We start from the raw sequence: 22,162 nt of genomic DNA on the forward strand, positions 1-22,162 counted from the left end.
AAGGCATCACCTTAATGGCATTGTTCAGCAGTGATCCAGAGCCTTCGAAACAACCATCTGCCTTTTGTCTCCGTGAAAGCCAGGTGAGGGCATCCCTGATGTGTGAGTGCTCCACAAAGATGTACGATTGGGCTTGAGCAAAGGACTTGAGCACAAATGCAGTGAGCCTGTCCAGCAAAACAGAGACACAGACATGAAGACCACCTCACTTTTACAGCTCACTTTGCACACTGCCTCCAGACATTGCTCTTCACAATTCAGTGGAGAAGATTACTGGGAGGAATTGATGGGAAAACAGTATATAAGAGCGGAATATACTCTAGTCCAACAAACATCTCAATATCTTTTATTCTCTCTCAACTTTATTGGTTTCTCTGAGATGATGTTTTTTAAATTTTTTGTTGTGAAACATTTGTTGGAGCCTCCAAGCCCCCCCCACCATGAAAGCTGCATTTCCAGAATGACTTTTCCTGATTTTACTGCATCACGGTCTCCTTCTGTCCTCCCCCTCCTCTCCTTTTTTAATGCACAGTGTGGGAGCTTCTTCCTCGGTCATTTTATAGAGTGAAGAGTGACATTTTCTGCTCTATATTTCCATTTAGAAGATCCTTATTTCACCATTTTCAGCTGTGTTATCACAGCAGGTAAGCTTTCAGAGATGAAACCGTGAGATTACCCAACAGGAATGATACATACAGCATATGCATTATTTAAAGATTAACAATTTTCCACAAAAAACTCCAGATATTAGAGAGTAGCTGTTTCTAGAATCCTGAAATATCATGGATCTACAGAGAGCATAGGGAAAAAATAATCTTACCAAGTGTTTCCCTGACTGCTACCGTCATTGTCCCCAAAGGTGCTGTAGGAACCATCTCTGTGCTTATAATTCAATTGCCTTTGGTACCCTGAAGAGGAAGTTTTCATAGATTTATTGAAATGGCAAAGACACTGGAGGATTATTAAGCCTTTTTCTCAGTGCTGTTAGGAATCGTAGGGTAACTAATATTTAGTTAAAATCTCCCCCAATCCCCAATCACAGGCTTGATGATAGTATTGAATTTTCTACTTGTATATTGGGACATTTTATTGAAAATCACAGCAATGACTATCAAATCTTAATGAAAGAGATTTTAGTTCACCAAAAATATTTAAGAGAGTATGGCTTTTCCTTCTGAGGTAATCTCTCACCACTGATGAGGTAGCTAGTGGCTTTGGCCTTGATCTTCTCTGTCAGCTGTCGTGTCTCATTGAGATAGTTTAGAACATAAATGTTAGGGACAAAAAGGACCATATTCTGCTCTCCACAACCATAGGGCATCTGGAGAAGGTTCTGAAGGTTTTGCACTACAGAGCCTAGTATATCACCTGTGGAATGAAAGTTGTAAAGAAATCAGATATCGTTTGTATTGGGCTAGGAAAATAGATTATCAGCTAACTGAGAGGTCAAATGGCCTATATAGGGAAGGACAAGAAGACTAAAAAAGGTGAAAAAAACAAGAAACAGGGAGAAAAACAAAAAGTGAGAAAATAAAGTAGATGGTTTAAGGATGGAGAAAGCAGGGAAGAAACTGAATGGTAGGTGATCTATCTTTTCTCGTGGGCCATATGTCTGGTAAAACTCAACCACAACCATTTTCAAATTGACTTGGAAGCACTACCACCTAGTAAATTGCTAGAAGATGAGGGCACAGAGAGGTGACCCTTTCTTTTTAGAATATATCAAGGCATAATATGTAGCACAACATCTATTCAAGCCCCTTTCCAACTGTAACATAGTGTAACCCTTAGTGCTTTCTCTCAATCCAATGCCTGTTGTCAGAGACTTCAGTAATCACGGAAGGCGAGGCCCATGCACTAGAATTACACAGCTAGACAGCTGCTTCTCTTGGGCTGAAAGACTCACCCAAAACTGAATATGTTGCCCTAGGAGATCCTTCAACCACATTTGAAGGAACATTCAGTGACACCTTTTCAGGTACTCCAGTATCTAATGGAAGAAGACAAACACATATAAAGGAGGGGAAATTATGAATCATGTTTCTCTACATCATCTAAATCCAAAGTTTTATTTTCCTGGGTCATTATATAACTTTTTTTTTTTTTTTTTTTTTTTTTTTTTTTTTGAGACAGAGTCTCCCTCTGTCACCCAGGCCAAAGTGCAGTGGTGTGATCTCACTGCAACCTCTGCTTCGTGGGTTCGAATGATTCTTGTGCCTGAGTCACCTAAATATCTGGGATTACAGGCATGCACCACCATGCCTGACTAATTTCTGTATTTTTTGTAGAGACAGAGTTGGCCAGGCTGGTCTTGAACTTCTGATCTCAAGCGATTTGCCCGCCTCCATCTCCCAAATTGCTGAGATTACAGGTGTGAGCCGCCATGCCTGGCTCAGTTATTATATAATTTCTTTGATACAGTCCAAGTTTCTCTTAAAGCTATGATTCACCTCTGTGAAGTTCATATTCATCACATACATTTGTGCTAAATTTCTATGGCTTTTCCTATAGGCATATACTTATGGTATACTTATTTCCTTCTCTTCATGATTTATATTAATTCCTGCTACTGTTAATGCTTTCCAAGAATTACATTCATTCTATTGATTTGTATTCAGTGTATACTATGTACCAGGTTCTAAGTGCAATGATACTGAAACTTTCAAAACAAATTTCCTGGCCTCCTGGAGATTTCAGTTTTAGGGGAAGAGTAAGATTAAAAAAAAAAACAAAAAAACCAAGAGTATATTTAGTATGCTAGATGTTGATAAGTGCTATAGAGAAAATTAAAGCAGGGTAAGTGTTTCTATGGTGAGCTAGTAAAACAAGGCAGATCAGGAAGTGCAGGATGTAGGGAGGGGGCTCCCTATGGAAAAGCTCATTGATAGAAAGTCCTATGTGAGCAGAGACTCTAAGTAAGTCAAGGAGCCAGATTTATCCAAACCTGGAGGAAGACACTTCCCGGAAAAAGGAACAAAAAGTAAAAGGACTCCAGAGACTGAAGAATGCCGGATGTATTCCAGTAGGAAGAAGGAGGTCAGTGTGGCCGGCATGGGGTGAGCAAAGGAGAGGTTAGGAAGATGTGAAGTCATGGGGTAGCAAGGGTTTCTTTTTTTAAAAAATTTATTATTATACTTTAAGTTCTAGGGTACATGTGCACAACATGCAGGTTTCTTACATATGTATACATGTGCCATGTTGGTGTGCTGCGCCCATTAACTCGTCATTTACATTAGGTATATCTCTTAATGATATCCCTCCCCACTCCCCCCACCTCACGACAGGCCCCAGTGTGTGACGTTCCCTGCCCTGTGTACAAGTGTTCTCACTGTTCAATTCCCACCTATGAGTGAGAACATGCGGTGTTTGGTTTTCTGTCCTTGTGATAGTTTGCTGAGAATGATGGTTTCCAGCTGCATCCATGTCCCTACAAAGGACATGAACTCATCCTTTTTTATGAGTGCATAGTATTCCATGGTGTATATGTGACACATTTTCTTAATTCAGTCTGTCACTGATGGATATTTGGGTTGGTTCCAAGTCTTTGCTATTGTGAATAGTGCTGCAATAAACATACGTATGCATGTGTCTTTATAGCAGCATGATTAATAATCCTTTGGGTATATACCCAGTAATGCAGTGGCTGGATCAAGTGGTATTTCTTGTTCTAGATCCTAGAGGAATCACCACACTGTCTTCCACAATGGTTGAACTAATTTACAGTCCCACCAACAGTGTAAAAGTGTTCCTATTTCTCCACATCCTCTCCAGCACCTGTTGTTTTTTGACTTTTTAATGATCGCCATTCTAACTGGTGTGAGATGGTATCTCATTGTGGTTTTGATTTGCATTTCTCTGATGGCGAGTGATAATGAGCATTTTTTCATATGTCTGTTGGCTGCATAAATGTCTTCTTTTGAAAAGTGTCTGTTCATATCCTTTGCCCACTTTTTGATGGGGTTGTTTTTTTCTTGTAAATTTGTTTGAGTTCTTTGTAGGTTCTGGATATTAGCCCTTTGTCAGATGAGTAGATTGTAAAAATTTTTTCCCATTCTGTAGGTTGCCTGTTCACTCTGGTGGTAGTTTGGTAGTTTCTTTTGCTGTGCAGAAGCTCTTTACTTTAATTGGATCCCATTTGTCAATTTTGGCTTTTGTTGTCATTACTTTTGGTGTTTTAGACATGAAGTCCTTGCCCATGCCTATGTCCTGAATGGTATTACCTAGGTTTTCTTCTTGGGTTTTTATGGTTTTAGGTCTAACATTTAAGTCTCTAATCTATCTTGAATTAATTTTCGTATAAGATGTAAGGAAGGGATCCAATTTCAGCTTTCTACATATGGCTAGCCAGTTTTCCCAGCACCATTTATTAAATAGGGAATCCTTTCCCCATTTCTTGTTTTTGTCAGGTTTGTCAAAGATCAGATGGTTGTAGATGTGCGGTATTATTTCTGAGGGCTCTGTTCTGTTCCATTGGTCTATATCTCTGTTTTGGTACCAGTACCATGCTGTTTTGATTACTGTAGCCTTGTAGTATAGTTTGAAGTCAGGTAGCATGATGCCTCCAGCTTTGTTCTTTTGGCTTAGGATTGTCTTGGCAATGCAGGCTCTTTTTTGGTTCCATATGAACTTTAAAGTAGTGTTTTCCAATTCTGTGAAGAAAGTCATTGGCAGCTTGATGGGGATGGCATTGAATCTATAAATTAGCTTGGGCAGTATGACCATTTTCACGATATTGATTCTTCCTATCCATGAGCATGACATGTTCTTCCATTTGTTTGTGTCCTCTTATTTCATTAAGCAGTGTTTTGTAGTTCTCCTTGAAGAGGTCCTTCACATCCCTTGTTAGTTGGATTCTGAGGTATTTTATTCTCTTTGAAGCAATTGTGAATGGGAGTTCACTCATGATTTGGCTCTCTGTTTTTCTGTTATTTGTGTATAAGAATGCTTGTGAGTTTTGCACATTGATTTTGTATCCTGAGACTTTGCTGAAGTTGCTTATGAGCTTAAGGAGATTTTGGGCTGAGACAATGGGGTTTTCTAAATATACAATCATGTCATCTGAAAACAGGGACAATTTGACTTCTTCTTTTCCTAATTGAATACCCTTTATTTCTTTCTCCTGCCTGATTGCCCTGGCCAGAACTTCCAACACTATGTTGAATAGGAGTGGTGAGAGAGGGCATCCCTGTCTTGTGCCAGTTTTCAAAGGGAATGCTTCCAGTTTTGCCCATTCAGTATGATAATGGCTGTGGGTTTGTCATAAATAGCTCTTATTATTTTGAGATACGTTCCATCAATACTGAATTTACTGAGAGTTTTTAGCATGAAGGACTGTTGAATTTTGTCAAAGGCTTTTTCTGCATCTATTGCGATAATCATGTGGTTTTTGTCTTTGGTTCTGTTTATATGCTGGATTACATTTATTGATTTGCGTATGTCAAACCAGCCTTGCATCCCAGAGATGAAGCCCACTTGATCATGGTGGATAAACTTTTTGATGTGCTGCCGGATTTAGTTTGCCAGTATTTTATTGAGGATTTTTGCACCGATGTTCATCAAGGATATTGGTCTGAAATTCTCTTTTTTTGTTGTGTCTCTGCCAGGCTTTGGTATCATGATGATGTCGGCCTCATAAAATGAGTTAAGGAGTGTTCCCTCCTTTTCTATTGATTGGAATAGTTTCAGAAAGAATGGTACCAGCTCCTCCTTGTACCTCTGGTAGAATTCAGTTGTGAATCCGTCTGGTCCTGGACTTTTTTTTTATTGGTAGGCTATTAATTATTGCCTCAATTTCAGAGCCTGCTATTGGTCTATTCAGGGATTCAACTTCTTCCTGGTTTAGTCTTGGGAGAGCGTATGTGTCCAGGAATTTATCCATTTCTTCTAGGTTTTCTAGTTTATTTGCGTAGAGGTGTTCATAGTATCCTCTGATGATAGTTTGTATTTCTGTGAGGTCGGTGGTGATATCCCCTTTATCATTTTTTATTCTCTATTTGATTTTTCTCTCTTTTCTTCTCTATTAGTCTTGCTAGCAGTCTATCAATTTTGTTGATCTTTTCAAAAAACCAGCTCCTGGATTCATTGATTTTTTGAAGGGTTTTTTGCATCTCTATCTCCTTCAGTTCTGCTCTGATCTTAGTTATTTCTTGCCTTCTGCTAGCTTTTAAATGTGTTTGCTCTTGCTTCTCTAGTTCTTTTAATTGTAATGTTAGGGTGTCGATTTTAGATCTTTCCTCTTTCTCTTGTGGGCATTTAGTGCTATAAATTTCCCTCTACACACTGCTTTAAATGTGTCCCAGAGATTCTGATATGTTATGTCTTTGTTCTCATTGGTTTCAAAGAGCATCTTTATTTCTGCCTTCATTTCGTTATGTACCCAGTAGTCATTCAGGAGCAGGTTGTTCAGTTTCCATGTAGTTGAGCGGTTTTGATTGAGTTTCTTAGTCCTGAGTTCTAGTTTGATTGCACTGTGGTCTGAGAGACAGTTTGTTATAATTTCTGTTCTTTTACATTTGCTGAGGAGTGCTTTACTTCCAACTATTTGGTCAATTTTGGAATATGTGCTCTGTGGTGCTGAGAAGAATGTATATTCTGTTGATTTGAGGTGGAGAGTTCTGTAGATGTCTGTTAGGTCCACTTGGTGCAGAGCTGAGTTCTAAGTGCATTAAAAGTTTACACTTTAACTTTGGGGGGATATGGGAGATTCCTGAAAGCGTTAGAGAAGACAAGATACACAATCTGACACATGCTTTAAAGGATCCCTCTCGCTGAAGGGGAACAAGAAAAGATGATCAGGAGACCAGTTAGAAAGCTATTGAGAGCCTGCAAGAGAAAGGACTAGAATCGTAGAGATGGAGTGAAGTGGGTAGATTCCGGATATAATTTGAAGGTGAAATTGACTAGATTTGTGCATGGATTGGGTAGGGAGTATAAGGGAAAGAATGTAGTAAAGAAGAACTCCAAAGTGTTTCTCTCCCAGCAAGTAGAAGAACAGATTTTTCATCATCTGAGATGAAGGAAATTGAAGGAGGAGCAGGTTTGTGAGGAAGAGCTGATACTCAGTTTTAAACTTGCTGATTTTGATATGCCTATGAGACCTACAAGCCTGTAAGTGGAGAGGAGTGGGCAGTTGAACACATGAGTTTGAGTTCAGGAAAAAGGTGTGGATCCAAGTTGTATGTTTTTGGACACAAGTACATAGTTGTTATTAAAGCCATTGACTAGATGATTTTATCAAGGGATCTTCATATAGAGAGGAGAGATCTGCAGACTAAGCATTATCGTCAAGATGATTATAGATGGCACCGAGTTGCATTTTTAATGATAATTTAAATAAACATAAAAAAGTGTTAGCTTTTCCCTCTCTCTTTCAATATAGGGGTAATTTTTATATTGTTATATTAATGATATTAGTAAAATGTTGGTTTTCTATACAAGTTAGTGACCTGCAGTTCCTCTTAAAATAACTTGTTTAAGTAAAAACCTGAGTGCATTTAAACTGTTAATTGAATGGTAAATCATACTAGCGTCACACAGATATTTCAATATTTTGAACACGGTTTAGAAAGACATTTGAGAAACAGATGTATCAGAAAGAATTCTGTCCTGACGTCAACAGCCTTAGTCCTTATTATTAGGCAAAAGCTTTTAAGCTTTTAATCGAGACTTTTATTTCTCTATGCCCATTTCTTTATTCTTAAAATACAATAATAATACTTTAAACTGAAAAGTACTTTCTATTTATTTCCCTAAGAAAGTTGAGGCTCATTCCAAGTGGTTTTCATTAGGACAATGTTTTTCATCAAATGTACTTAGATTTTGAGGAGGGTAAGAGTTTCTCTCTCTCTCTCTCTCTCTCTCTCTCTCTCTCTCAGAGAAAAGCATGCCTCCAAAAGACATTCCACAACTGTATACTCTGGCAAGTCACTTAACATGAAATTTTTCTCTATTTATTACACTTACCCGATGCACACAGCAGCGTGTTGAAAGTTTCCTCCTTTGCTATTCCTTCAGGCTTTATATTGACAAAAAATAAAAAAAAAAGTAAAGCAATACTGAATGTATAAAAGAAAAATTAAACACTTGAAAGCAAAGGAGAAAATGCTGGTGAAAAATTGGATTGCAGATCTATCCACATTCTTGAGAATTAAATGTCACTGTCAGATGCATATTAGATAACACTGTATGAAATAATAAGGGCTCTGAGACTCACAGAGAGTAAACTCACATACCTCAACTAGTAAGGGCTTGACTACAGTGTCCTTCTGCACAAGTGGTGGGACATCAGTCAACTCATTGTTACACGCTTCCTGAGAATGCATGGCTTCTGCGGTAGCTGTGAAATTCACCTTTCCTGGGGAACAAAGTTCTTAAGAGTTAAATGGTGATTTTATATTGAACGGTTTCTTCTTTTTCAGTTTCCCCAGTGTATCTAGTGGTTGTCTTCCTCTTGATTAGTATTAAAGGAGGAGAAAAATATGTATTGGGGTCAGTGCAGAAAAAAAATCATCTGAGCACACGAAGTGGAATTTGCTAATAGCGTTACTACTCACCCAGTGACTTTGGAGTCACAGTCCAGGACACCGTTTTCCGCCCATTTCTACAGACACAGTGAGATTCTTCATTCTTCTCTGTTGGGACAGCCAGGAAAGCGGAAGAGACTTCCAGCTGCACAATGACCTGTCCCCCCACACCCAAGCACAAGTTTATGAAGGGACGCAGAACAGGATGCATACTGGGGAAGATGCTGTGTGCATCAGGTAAGTGGACTGAGGGACAACGTCCGTCCGTCTGGAGGCGCTGAGAAGCTATGCAAACATGACCAGCTGTATCAGACACTTTGTAGTTTAGGTGTTTGAAACAAGAAAATGGAAAAACTGACAGGAATTAGGATACATGTTGAGGATTTGGCCTTGTGCCAACAGAAGAAAGAGGTGTTTAGTGAAAAACATGAAGCAACCAGGTGGACATAATGTCTGAATTTAGGAACACACAGATGTAGGCGCCTGAATGAATATAACCTTACCACCTTGGACCTGTCAGGTACCTTTTCTTTTAGTACCAGGTCTGTTCCAAAATTAGGATGTGTCATATGCAGTTCTGATTTCCTGGGTTACCTAGGAGACCTGGTAATGAATGGTGACGATCTTCTATTCTCATTCACTTCCAGAGAAGTGCCCTTACCCGAATGCAAATGGACAAGTAGTTAAACACAGTGGCTTTGAGTGTGAAGGCTTCTCCTCGCACCACAGAATAAGGGAGGGTGAGTTCCAGGAAGAAAGGCTGGAAGGCTTGAAGAGACACGACAGGAGAGAGGCCAAACCCTGTGGTTCCAGACAAGCAGAATGCGCTGGCCATCCACTCCGTGATTGTGTCAGGGACCTGCATCACCAGGCCTCTTACACCTGATGAGCTAGTGAAGGAGCAGAGAAGAGGAGTGTGAGCAAATCTCTCTCTCTCTCTTTTTTTTTTTAACACAAAGCATGGGTGATCCTAGAACATGATAACTCAGTAACCTAGTGTGGTAAATGCTAAACTTGATCTAAGGGTTGGTGTTCCTGGTAAGGTCTTAAAGTTTTTTTTTGTCCCTACCTCCCTTAGTCCCTCCTTCCCTCCCTCCCTTTCTTTCTTCCTTTTTTCTTTCATTCTTTCCTTCCTTTTGCTGTTTCTTCCAATCTCCCTCCCCTCCCCTTCCCTTTCCTTTATTTAAGAGGGCTGGTAGCATCCTACTTTCTATTATTTATCTATAGACCAAATTAGAAAAAAAAATTAGCATTGTTTAATTATGAGATAAATGAACTATAAACCTAAATATTTACCAGCAAAGAGCAGAACAGAACTAAAAGGATCAGGAATCCGGGATAAAGTCAGTCATACAGCAGGATTCAAACCCTTTCCTAAACTAAATTCCAGGCAACACACAACTTACTCGACTACTACCAAATCCCAGATCCAGGTCTCAGGGAAGTACTTCCGGACTATCTCTTCCACTTGCAATATCTGAGGTTCTTCTTCGACCATTGGGCACATTATTTCTCCTAGGGGTAAGCCTCGCAGACCTGGTCCTGGAAGACAACACACAGGCCTCAGTGTGAACCTCATTTTTTATAATCAATTTCTTATTGCTGCCTTATTTCTCAAGTGGAATAAGGTCATATGCTCACGGAATGTTTATTATTGGAACAATTTAATCTATCAGCTTGTTATTTTGTTCACTTTCCCATAGAAAAGCTAATCCTATTTTTTCTTCAAACAGAATCTAGAGCTAAATATATTTTTCTTTATAAATAAAAACAAATGACCTGTACATGTACCTCCTGAATCTAAAATAAAAGTTGATTAAAAAAAAACAAATGTAGCTCTCTCTAGGATGATTATTCAACTGGTGAAGGGAAGGATAAAGAGTAATTTAATACATCAAATACGCTTTTACACTGAAATTGTGTTCACATGTCTTCTGTTTGCAGTGAGAATCAAACAAGAGGAATGGATATTAGTTAAGCAAGATGATTTCAGGAATGATTTTTTGTTTGTTTGTTTCAACATTGAATTAATATGGAGATATAAACAATAAGCAACAGGATTCAGTGGAGTATGTGGTATAGACAATGGGGAGTCAGGAATGAAAAGACAATCAACTTTAGTTAGGCTGGAAAAGACTTAACCAAAGCGGAACCTAAGATGATCATTCATGGATGGGAGGCGGAGGAGAATGGGGAGGCATTCCCAGGAAACGACTGTGCAAACATATACACAAAGGTGGAAGGGTGCTTCACAGGGATAATAAAAATTTACCCTCTAGAGTAGAATGGCTATTTTCAGGATGTGTTTCCCAAAATTATGTAAACAGAAGGTGTAATATATAATAAAACATCATGAAGGCTAAGACAAATAAATAAGATCTGTTAAGGCGGGAGTTAGTTAGCTTGATAAAAAAGAAATTGATATTCCAGAGATCAGAAGCTATACGTATATATAAGATATACATAATCTTAATATATTGTTAATATTATCTTAAATATCTTTATTATAATAGTATTCTATAATATATCTTCTGATCTCTGGGGCATCACTTTCTTAAGATAATTATATATGTGTGTAACGTGTGTAATTATAAATACATATATGATATATATAAAATAATAGAAGTGCTCTTTTAAAACCTTAAATGCAATAATCTTATGAATTCTGGAAGTAGTGACTATGTTTGAGAAATAAGTGACTTGAGAAAAGCAGTGTTTAAGGGCATGTGGGATAGAGGGAGGTAAAGAAAAGCTGGAGGCAAAGAAGGTAAATTAGAATGGTTTTTCAGTAATCTAGCTTTGAAATAATGACAGATAAAGTGATATAACTGAAAATGAGAAGGAAAAAATGGATAAGCAACAAATACCAAAAGAAAAATTTGCATAGAATATTATAGAATATTTGGGGTCAGAGTGTAATGATGTACTGTGAGTTTTCAGGTTTTCTGAAATCATACCTTTGTTTCCATTGATCTGTTTTCTCTTAGGGTTAAAAAGAAAATACACACTTAGTGAAATGAAAGAGAATTAATCATGCTTTTCAGTTTCTTTTTTTTAAAAAACATGCCATTAAAGGAATCATGATTTTTTTTTCCCTTTTACAATCACAATACCTCAGTGAGTTTGGTGTTGTCATTCTGACTTCAGATTTAAAGAAATTGAGCCTCTGAAAGGTTAAGTGAGTCTGCAAATTTCCAAAGTCACAGAGTCATAGCAGAGAGGAGTGTGATGAAAAATTGTCCCTTTGTTCTTAAAACAGTGTTCTTTTTTCACTATACAGGATTTTTTTTTTTTTTCTGGGGAGGAAATATCCTTAATGACTCCTTTGTTTCCAACTAGAACGTTACTCCTTGCCTTCCCAGACAATGAATCTGCTGTATTAAAATGTGTTTATTCCTTTTTTTTTTTTTTAACACTTTTTACTGCCATCCTCATTTTTTATTACAAAGTAAATTGGGTAGACATTCAAGCACGCAGAGAAAATTTTCTCTATGTCTGATGGCAGTAGAAAAGAATTTTGAGTTAGGCCCTTTTCAACTTTTCCTCATTTCCAGGTATACTTGAAACACACAAAGAGACTATGCAGAGGTAGTGTATCTGCCAAAAGTTGCATTACTCTCTTTTTGCTCAATATTACATAAATCACTTCACTTTCCATAAGAACATATGACAGAGACAGTTAATATGCACATGAGCCTTCCCATTTCTCAGCCTCTTTTGCATTTAGGGCAGGAACATGGGCGGTAGTGATGTAAACCATTCCTACTCCTGGCTTTAAGAGTCACATGCAACCTGCTTCCCCATAGGTATGACCCTGAAAGTCACGTTGGCGATGGCAGAGTCACCAGAGGAAGGTAGACTGGTTCTCTCTGACTCACTGTTTGGCACGGAGCTGTTCTGGAGAGCGTCTGAACTCACAAGTAGATTTTGTATGAGCAAAAACCAAACTATTATATGCTTACCCACTGAGATGTGGGAGTTTGTTTGATACTGCCATTTAATCTAATTCTGACTAATTCAGGTATCGAATCCACCATGGATAAGGAAGATCTAAAATGGCAAGACTATTAAAAGCAAAAACAAAAAGGTAGTTGATTTTGATGTCAAAGAGAAAATAACAATAATTGCTTAAAAATCCTCTATTTGAGGAAAAAATATTATTTGGGGCTAACTTACCAAGAAGTTGCTGCAGTTTCAAGATCCAATACTTAGAAAAATAGCTTTTCACCTTAAACCAACCCAATAAAGCACAATTTTTCTTCTATTTTGTCAGACAAATAAATCGCACCCTTACCTCCTATTATGCTGGCACGCAATCTTCGTGGTAGACACAAAGGTGGCTTATGGATTTTTGAGTTGGTAAAAATATCTAATCCTATGGCCTGAAAAAAATTAATTGTTAAAGTATAGTGGCAATCCAATCTTGAGACTCTAAGTAATTTCTTGAATTTGTATTGTACTTTCACTATTATGTTACATATAGCTCATAGGCTCATCATGAAAATTACACATAATGAAGACAGCTATTTATAAATACAAAAACAGAGTCAGAGGAGGTCAAGTTCATTAAGCTATTGAGTGAACAGGAGTGGGAATTCAAACCTATTTCTGATTCTTATTTTTAAATATTGTCTGGTATACGCTAATGCTCCTTAATTTTTTTTTTGCATCCTTAAAACTATTTTAGACTTCTTTTTCTGCATGAAACAAATGTCCGTGTCTATGTATGCATCTAGAGAGCTCTCCTTATGGCTTTATTGCAGAGAGAATATTTTGCTTATTTCTTGTCATTTTAAACGGAAGGTTTGCATATTGGAGGTTGTTCTTTACAATCTTAGTAAACTCTGTTTTGGTTTTACCAGAAGATATGGCTTTTCCTGAATATCTATGCTTAACTCATTTCTGTTGTCCTTTCCTCTTTTTTATCAGTTTCTTTTAATTGTCTCAAATGTCTGCATCTAAAACCCACATTCAGATGCCCACAGTTGTCTACAGTCCACCCGTTTCCGTCTTCCCCCTTCTTCAACGTTAGTCACAGATAAATATTATTTGCTGTTTTATCTCAGAGTATGTGGGAAACTGTGGGACTTTTGGGCACAGTTGTCAATGGGGGTTGCGTACGCAACAGAAAGAAATAAACCAGAAATAAATGTTTAGAGATGAAACAGCTAGTTAATAAACCAAGAAGTATTCTTTTCATCCTTCTACCATCTGATTTATGATTCCAGAAGGTCCAGAAGAGAGAGATTTAAATGGCTTTCAGCTAAGCTGTAGGCCTCTATCAGATGAATGACATATTTTCCTGATGGTATGATGAAAGTTTTTAGTGCTTTTTGATAGTGATAAGATTTAATTTCACAACCTGAATAATTCTGCTCAGTTAATACTAAATAATTACATTTTTAAGACATCTTGACATTTCTAATACAAGTTTTGTTAATCTTTTCTTAATGAAAGACAACTTTAAGTTTTCCTGGAATTTTATTAACCTGTGAAGACTAAAGTTTTTCACTTTATGTATTCAATCCTGTATTCATTCAACAAGCTTTTTTTGTTTTTTTCTGAGACGGACTTTCGCTCTGTCGCCCAGGCTGGAGTGCAGTGTTGCAATCTCGGCTCACTGCAAGCTCTGCCTCCCGGGTTCACGCCATTCTCCTGCCTCAGTCTCTCAAGTGCCTGGGACTACAGGCGCCCACCATCGCGCCCGGATAATTTTCTTTTGTATTTGTAGTACAGATGGAGTTTCACCGTGTTAGCCAGGATGGTCTCGATCTCCTGACCTCGTGATCTGCCTGCCTCGGCCTCCCAAAGGATTACAGGTGTGAGCCACAGCTCCTGGACTCATTCAGCAAGTGTTTGTTGTGCAAATGACTGAGATGGTGGCCACCAACAAGGTGCTTACCTTTTCAAGAGTGTCCGACACATTGTGGAAAATATTTTGTTTTGGTTTTCTCACATATTGGAATCCCCAAGAGCCCCGAGAGGGGAATATGATGGTGGTAAGCAGCTTTGGGATCCATTTGGTTAAGGATTGGGGCCTAAAAGTAAACCACTTGCTGTTTAAGGTGGTAGAGAAATTCATGTGTGAACATCTGTATGTCCACAAAGTTCTCTGTCTCTGAGATTTCAATATTTTTCTGTTAGTTATCATTCTGTTAGAGGGAGGGGAGAAAAGATCCTAGAGCTTAGAAGTCCATTGTTTCTCCATCTAAACAGAGAGGTAGAAATCAATTTTTGTTACGCTTTAGGAAAAAAAAATTACCATGAAGGTACTGTAAATGTCATCGCCCTCCAAGACTTGCTTTGGTGTGGAAGTGATTCCTCTGTGAGTTGTGTCTTTTGCAATGTTGCACTTTTCATCATATTCATCCGCAGGACCTCCAACTCTAAAGGTAAATGGACTCTTCACTGGTAGCAAGTTATAGACCTGCAACATTGAGAGAACAAAGAAAATCTCTTTCTTTTAAACAAATTTTAAAATGTGATAATGTCCCACAGGCGATTTAAAAGATTATGGTGTTTATTCAACATGCCCATGAAAAGCAACACAGAGAATCATGGAGTGATATCAAAGGTCATGGATTCTAATTCTTTGGTTGTGCAAAAGAAAGTAATATATAGAGTGATGAAACAAATTGATCAAAATCTCAAAATTCATTTTGGTTGAGTAAAAATAAAACAGTCTCTATTTCCCAGGGGGAAAAAAAAATGCCTACTTGTAAAAGAAAGTAGAAAATATGGACGTCAGAGCCACGTAATGAAAAAATAAAAACCACTCACAGTCCCCTCACCTAAAATAATCCTGTACATACTTGATTCATTTCCTTTTTCCGTTTCATATGATTAAGGCTGTGTCAAGTTTTCTTTTTAGTCTACCATATTAGGACCAAGTTTAGCTTAAGAAAAATCCAGGTGCAAGGGACAACTGAGAAATAATTCAATTCCACTTTGGTTTTGCCCAGAGCCTAGTGTAAGGCCACCTGCTAGGTATACACTGTTCAGGCCATTAAACACACCTGCAGACCTTCTAATGTGGCTTCTGTCACTTGTCATCTGTGCTACTGTAATAACTTAGTAACTGTTCTTGTGCTTTCATTCTTGCTCCCAGACTCTTAGCAGCAAATATGATCTTTTTAGTAGATTCATCTCAATTGTCCACTCTCCTGTGTAAATTTCCTTATTGATTTACCATTGCATTTACTATCAACTCCAAACTCCACACCAGGTAAACAGAGCCTGCCATGATCTTCCTAGTTTTTCATCCTACTTGCAGCCTCTATCATCCTCCCCTCTCACTGTTACATAGTAGGTGATTACCTTTTCCTTTTCAGTACACTCCAAATTCATTCTGACTCAAAATCTTTGGCATGCAGCTTCCATTTTTTGTAAACTTGCTCTGTCCTCTCCACTATTCTCCAATGTAAAAATTTCAAAATTACTCAACTATTTCAAAAATTTCTCAGCACCTTTATTCTTGATGTCAATACTCTGTTTATTCTTTTCATAGTATTTATAAAAATCTGGAATTATATATTTATATGTTTTTGTTGCTTGCTTATTTGTTTTTATATCTTACAATCAAAATTGTAAAAGACCAAATCTGGATTGTCCATCATTAATAATCCTGGTCTCAAAACAAAGTCCATCTTATAGTCAAGATGCAGTAAATATTTCTTAAATAAATAAGTGAACCATGAAGCCAATAAAATATAGGGTTATTCTGAAATTGCTTCATTGCAAGAGACATTTTTAAAGACAACATGGAACGGAAACTCTCTTTTGTCCACACTTAAAACCAGGGAGTGAGTGTCTGGATTTTAAGAAAAGCATAAAATTTTTGCATAATTTCTTGAAATTATATTAGTGGTGGGTTAGGAAGTGGATTTAAAAGAAAAGAAATTAGAATCGAATTCCTCATTTAAAACGCATTGTTTTTATCATCAATTTCTTATTATTACCTTATTTCTCAAGTGGAATAGGTCATATGCTCAGGGAATGTTTATTATTGGAACAATTTAACCGACCAGTTTGTTATTTTGTTCACTTTCCTATAGAAACGCTAACCCTATTTTTAATATATCCTAGTTGTGTTTTCTTCATTCATAATATTAAATTAATAATACCCTTCTCAAATAATTATTATTTATTTGCTCACTCATTAAAAATGTTTCAATCATCCATTGTACGCAAGATTCTGTGCTAGGCAAGATGATAGAGTCAAGACCTATCAGTATGTATTTTCAAGAGACCCATCTCATGTGCAAAGACACACATAGGCTAAAAATAAAGGAGTGGTGGAAAATTTACCAAACAAAGAGAAAACAGAAAAAAGCAGAGGTCATAATCCTAGTTTCTAATAAAACAAAGTTTAAACCAACAAAGATGAAAAAAGACAAGGGCATTACATAATGGTAAAGGGTTCAATTCAACAAGAAGAGCTAACTACCTAAATATATATGCATCCAATACAGGAGCACCTAGTTTCATAAAGCAAGTTCTTAGAGAATTACAAAGAGACTTAGACTCCCACACAATAATATGAGAGAGTTTAACACTCCACTGACAATATTAGACAGATCATCAAGACAGAAAATTAACAAAGATATTCAGGACCTGAACTCAGCTCTGGATCAAGTGGACCTGATAGATATCTACAGAACTCTCCATCAAAAAACTTCTTCGTTTCTGCCTTAATTTCATTATTTACCCAGGAGTCATTCAGAAGCAGATTATTCAATTTGCATGTAATTGTGTGGTTCTGAGTGAGTTTCTTAATCTTGAGTTCTAATTTGATTGCGCTGTGGTCTGAGAGACTGTTTGTTATTATTTCAGTTCTTTTGCATTTGCTGAGGAAGGTTTTACTTCCAATTATGTGATCAATTTTAGAGTAAGTGCTATGTGGTGATGAGAAGAACTGAAATCATAACAGTCTTTCACCATTTCACACCAGTCAGAATGGTGTTTATTAAAAAGTCAAGAAACAACAGATGGGGGTGAGGTTGGAGAGAAAAAGCCACACTTTTACAAAGTTGGTGGGAATGCAAATTAGTTCAACCACTGTGGAAGACAGTGTGGCAATTCCTCAAAGATCTAGAAGCAGAAATACCATTTGATCCAGCAATCTCATTACTGGGTATATACCCAAAGGAATAGAAATCATTCTATTATAAATGTTCATTGCAGCACTATTCACAATAGCAAAGCCATGGAATCAACCTAAATGCCCATCAATGATAGACTGGATAAAGAAAATGAGGTACATATACACCATGGAATACTCTGCAGTCATAAAAAATGAGATCATGTTCTTTGCAGGGACATGGATGGAGCTGGAAGCCATTATCCTCAGCAAACTAACGCTGGAACGGAAAATCAAACACTGAATGTTCTCACTTATAAGTGGGAGCTGAATGCTGAGAACACATTAATACATGGCATGGAACAACCCACATTGGGGCCTGTTGGGGTAGGAGCAGGGGGAGGGACAGCATCAAGAAGAATAGCTAATGGATGCTGGGCTTAATACCTACGTATTATCTTTGTTCACTGATGACATGATCCTATATCTAGAAAACCCCTAGATAGGTGATGGGTTGATCTGTGCAGCAAATCACCATGGCAAATGTTTACCTATGTAACAAACCTGTACATCTGGCACATGTGCCCCAGAACTTAAAATAAAAGTTAAAAAAAAAGATTCTGTGCCGGGCATAGCACAGATTGTTTTGGCAAGCAAGATTGCTCCCTCAATGAGAATATAACAGAGAATACAATGAGATAAAGTATGTAAAGTACTTTATGCAATTTCTGCTTGTTGTGGAACTACATCATGCCTCTTACTCTGAAGAACTTGTTTTTTGCAAACATTTTTGGAACTTTAACTTCCAAAAATGATCTTATCATGTGAGCATTTCATGATCTCCAAGGCTGGAATGGGACTCACGGATTGAGGTGAGAGCTCAGCTTCCGGCTTCATGAGCAGCACACTCTGGTCTACAGCACGGAGGGCACAGAGGGAGAGGGGCGTGGCTGTCACTTTCAGGTGGGTGTTTGAGGCTGGCAGGCTCTGAGCTGAGGAGAATCTCAAAGTTACCTGTAAAGAGGATATGATTAAAGCAGACACTTTTATAATTATTACAGTAACCAGCCTTCCTTCTACTCCAGGCTGAGGGTAGTCTTTTCTATACTTCCTTTCTCTTTATTCATCTTAGAGCAGGATTAAGAGATGAACAGCCTAGCAACTACCAATTCAGTGTCTCTGGAACAACCTGGAAATGTGATGTCAGTTAACTCAGGTTTTCTATTCCTAACATAACTGGTGAAATATCAATTGACTTTAATCATATAGAAATAAAACGCTGCATTGAACTGAAAACACACGTACAAGAAAGACGCATACCTTGCTATCACTGACCTATCTCTGTGCAGTGTTTTTGTGATGACTGTGTGTCATTTGCATGGTGATGTGAAAATCACATTTCACCCCTGAGACCAGTCAACAAAAGTCTCCTCCAGTTGGCAGTCTCAGTCATCTGAAATTCTAAAGCAGTGTGGGACTGCGCATCATGATTGGGGATTTATTGGTCCATTTAATAAAATAAATATCTAATATACAGCCTAAGAGTTAATTGGTTCAGGCAATTTAAACAATGGTGAATAAAGAACAACAAGAAATTGTGCAGAATTTTCCCAAAGATTTGATTCTACTCTGGCCAAAAAAATTAATTGGCAAGTAAATCTATTAGTTCCTTCTGTTGATATAGACATTTCTTGAGTAGAATCTGAGTTATACAGTAGTAGCATCAGGTAACTTCCTTGACTCTTGGACTGAAAACTGATTTGTATTGGAATGAAATATCAATATGTTTAGCTAAATAACATCTGACTTAGGTTGCTAAATTTCACTATGACAATCCAGCTTTGTGGTCTACTGAATTAATACAGCAGTTTGGAATCACTTATCAGAAGACATATATAAGAAAAATCAGTGACTATTTATCTTCAAGATGCAGTAGTATTCATCTTTCTAATTCAATATACTATGAAAACATTGCTTATGGAGAATCTCTTTGAAATATATTTGTTATTTTTAGAAAATTTAAGTTCATTAAAATATGTTAGTGACTGTCCATGTCAAAAGAACAAGTAATTTAGGATTATAATAAACTAAAAACACTATTAACAAGAAGTGGACATGTTAGAAAATAGAAAATGTTTTACTGATATGAAATGTAACTTTAAGGCATATTTCAAAGCAATCTGTACCTCATATATTATATTATTACCAATGTTATTCTTAAGGAATAATTATATCCAGTTGAGTATAACAAATGATTCCAACTATTACGTAATATTTAATGTGTACACTAAATCTGTTGTTTTTAAGTGAAGAAATAAGTATATGAAGTTTGAATAGAAAACTATTTTTCTCTGTTTCAGCGAAGATTGAAAAAATTTTTAAATGTATCATTTTGCAAGGATGCATGTCTGACTTGGGATCTTTCCTCACATCCTCAGTGCACTATTTATTTGTTCACCATCCCACCAAGATGTCTCATTTTTAGGGTGCTTAATTTGTAATTTTAATAGATCTACTGTTTTTCTAATTTTTGTGGTAGTCAACTTTCTTCTGAATCTTCTTATGAATCTTTGTTCATGTTATTTTTTACAGCGGATCTTCAGTTACAATCAGTGATGATTTAAAAGGTATTTAACATAAAGTGATTGAGTGTAATGTCCATGGGCTTTTGCTTCTATGGTGAAGTTGTATACTGTTGCACAGGGACTGTCATAGGTTTTGCAAAATCAGAAGTGTTTTTCAGACTGGAGTCCAGGGAGAAAGTCTTTTTCTGCCAATTCTGTTTTATAATACTTCTCTCATTTCCAGAGTGTGAAGAGGATACTGACCCACCCAAAAGAGACCCCACAGAGAGAACGAATAAGATGTGCTGAAAGCCGGAGCATAACTTGGCCATTCCGAGATTTAACAACCAACTAACTACCCATCATTAACAGTAAAGGTACTGAAGCATGAAGGAGTCTCTCCCAGTGGGTATGAAACACACAGAAATGCAAACAGAACAGACACTATGCTTCTTGGACACATCATCCAGGTTTAATAGCACTCTTTAGTCAGGTGGAATTAAAGGTTTACATCCGAATCCACTGTGTATTTTTCTTATTTCACTGTATATTTAAAACAAGATAACCTAAATATAGGTCTCAGGGCAGAAATGTTCACTTGCTATAAACACATTTTGTTGTAATCTCCACAAAGCCCATGTTAAAAAAAAAAAAAATTCCTTCCAGGTTTATTTGAAAACAGGCATTTGAAGTAGGCAGCTCTTATCTGATCGCTAACGTTAGGATTATGCTGCCAGAGTAGTGAAAATCAGATAAACAGCACCAAATTCTGTTGGAATAAAGCATACTCGTATCTCAGTGAGCTTCACATGGCAGCTCTGCATTCCTTAAATAAAAAATATGCCATTTAAACCTATGTTAAATTTTTGTGCTACCATTATTTTTAAAGTGTCCAGGCTGTTTCTCATCTGTTCTATATTATCAAGCTGAGTTTAAACTCATGACAACTTACTGGTGTCTGTAGCGGTACATGGAAGTGTGCCAGTGTCTGATGGGGTACAATTGGCACAGCCTTATGAGGCATCATTTTTAATCGAAAATATTAGCAACAAAAGATTTTAAAATTAAAACTATTAAAGGTTTATAGATGACTTGATTCTAAAATTCATATGAATTTTATAACAAAACAAGAGACTTTTAAAAAACTGTGTTTATGATTGCCTATTTTGGATGTCAGCCCTAGACCTCTCAGTGTGACATCACTCTCCGCCTTTAGAAGTAGTTGGGAGAAATGTTTTAGGAGCACCGTATGGCTATCTTCCTTATTACCTTCTTTTCCACACATCACCATGGGAGAAGAATAAAAGGACTAGTCTTAAACAAAACAACCCACCTTGTTGGCAAAACAATTTTCAATCTCAAGCTTGTCGGCGTCTGCAACAATTTCTCCATTAGGTAAAACGGTGTAAACAAGCAGGTGAGCACGAGGAGCGGAGTATGATTCCACTCGAAAGGAGAAGGAAAACAACCCTTTCACTGGAGAATTGAAAAAGAAGAACAAGTCCAGTATCATACATTAGCAACAGAATTATCTTTTTTTTTTTTTTTTTTTGAGACGGAGTCTCGCTCTGTCGCCCAGGCTGGAGTGCAGTGGCCGGATCTCAGCTCACTGCAAGCTCCGCCTCCCGGGTTTACGCCATTCTCCGGCCTCAGCCTCCCGAGTAGGTGGGACTACAGACGCTGCCACCTCGCCCGGCTAGTGTTTTGTATTTTTTTTTAGTAGAGACGGGGTTTCACCGTGTTAGCCAGGATGGTCTCGATCTCCTGACCTCGTGATCCGCCCATCTCGGCCTCCCAAAGTGCTGGGATTACAGGCTTGAGCCACCGTGCCCGGCCAGCAACAGAATTATCAATTTTATTTTTTAAAAAGGCATTTCCAACTATGGACTTTATTTACATTTGGAGCACACTGAAGTAAGAAAAGACCTGCATTTATACCACTGTGCAGGTAGTAGTGTTCAATAAATATATGCTGAGCTAATGACGTTTTCCCTTAA

At 37.5% G+C, this 22,162-nt stretch overlaps 1 protein-coding gene and 1 long non-coding RNA gene across 7 annotated transcripts in view; one reads left to right on the plus strand and one right to left on the minus strand.

Moving 5' to 3' along the window:
• LOC126931416 (uncharacterized) overlaps positions 1-22,162 on the plus strand; it is a 59,068-nt gene that overhangs the window by 32,619 nt on the left and 4,287 nt on the right. Inside the window, exons 4-6 of one of the 6 annotated variants that reach the window (XR_007717853.1) lie at positions 8,606-8,759; positions 14,254-14,914; positions 20,410-20,542. This is a non-coding gene — a long non-coding RNA (uncharacterized LOC126931416). Of the gene's footprint in view, positions 1-8,605; positions 8,760-9,169; positions 9,263-14,253; positions 14,915-20,409; positions 21,547-22,162 lie in introns of those variants that run through there. The other 5 variants (XR_007717852.1, XR_007717854.1, XR_007717851.1 and 2 more) reach the window with 5 other exon arrangements.
• The window catches only part of LOC126931415 (pregnancy zone protein-like), a 50,640-nt gene that overhangs the window by 7,361 nt on the left and 21,117 nt on the right, over positions 1-22,162 (minus strand). The window contains exons 14-26 of the mRNA XM_050749600.1: positions 21,499-21,641; positions 18,466-18,615; positions 14,785-14,949; positions 12,817-12,904; positions 9,929-10,064; positions 9,184-9,412; positions 8,553-8,679; positions 8,232-8,353; positions 7,963-8,014; positions 1,907-1,990; positions 1,192-1,368; positions 821-908; positions 11-167 (exon numbers count right to left, since the gene is read on the minus strand). Of these exons, the coding sequence (XP_050605557.1) occupies positions 11-167; positions 821-908; positions 1,192-1,368; positions 1,907-1,990; positions 7,963-8,014; positions 8,232-8,353; positions 8,553-8,679; positions 9,184-9,412; positions 9,929-10,064; positions 12,817-12,904; positions 14,785-14,949; positions 18,466-18,615; positions 21,499-21,641 (1,718 nt within the window). The remainder of the gene's footprint in view (positions 1-10; positions 168-820; positions 909-1,191; positions 1,369-1,906; positions 1,991-7,962; positions 8,015-8,231; positions 8,354-8,552; positions 8,680-9,183; positions 9,413-9,928; positions 10,065-12,816; positions 12,905-14,784; positions 14,950-18,465; positions 18,616-21,498; positions 21,642-22,162) is intronic.

The sequence above is a fragment of the Macaca thibetana genome, chromosome 11, assembly GCF_024542745.1.
Source record: "Macaca thibetana thibetana isolate TM-01 chromosome 11, ASM2454274v1, whole genome shotgun sequence".
NCBI lineage: Eukaryota > Metazoa > Chordata > Mammalia > Primates > Cercopithecidae > Macaca > Macaca thibetana.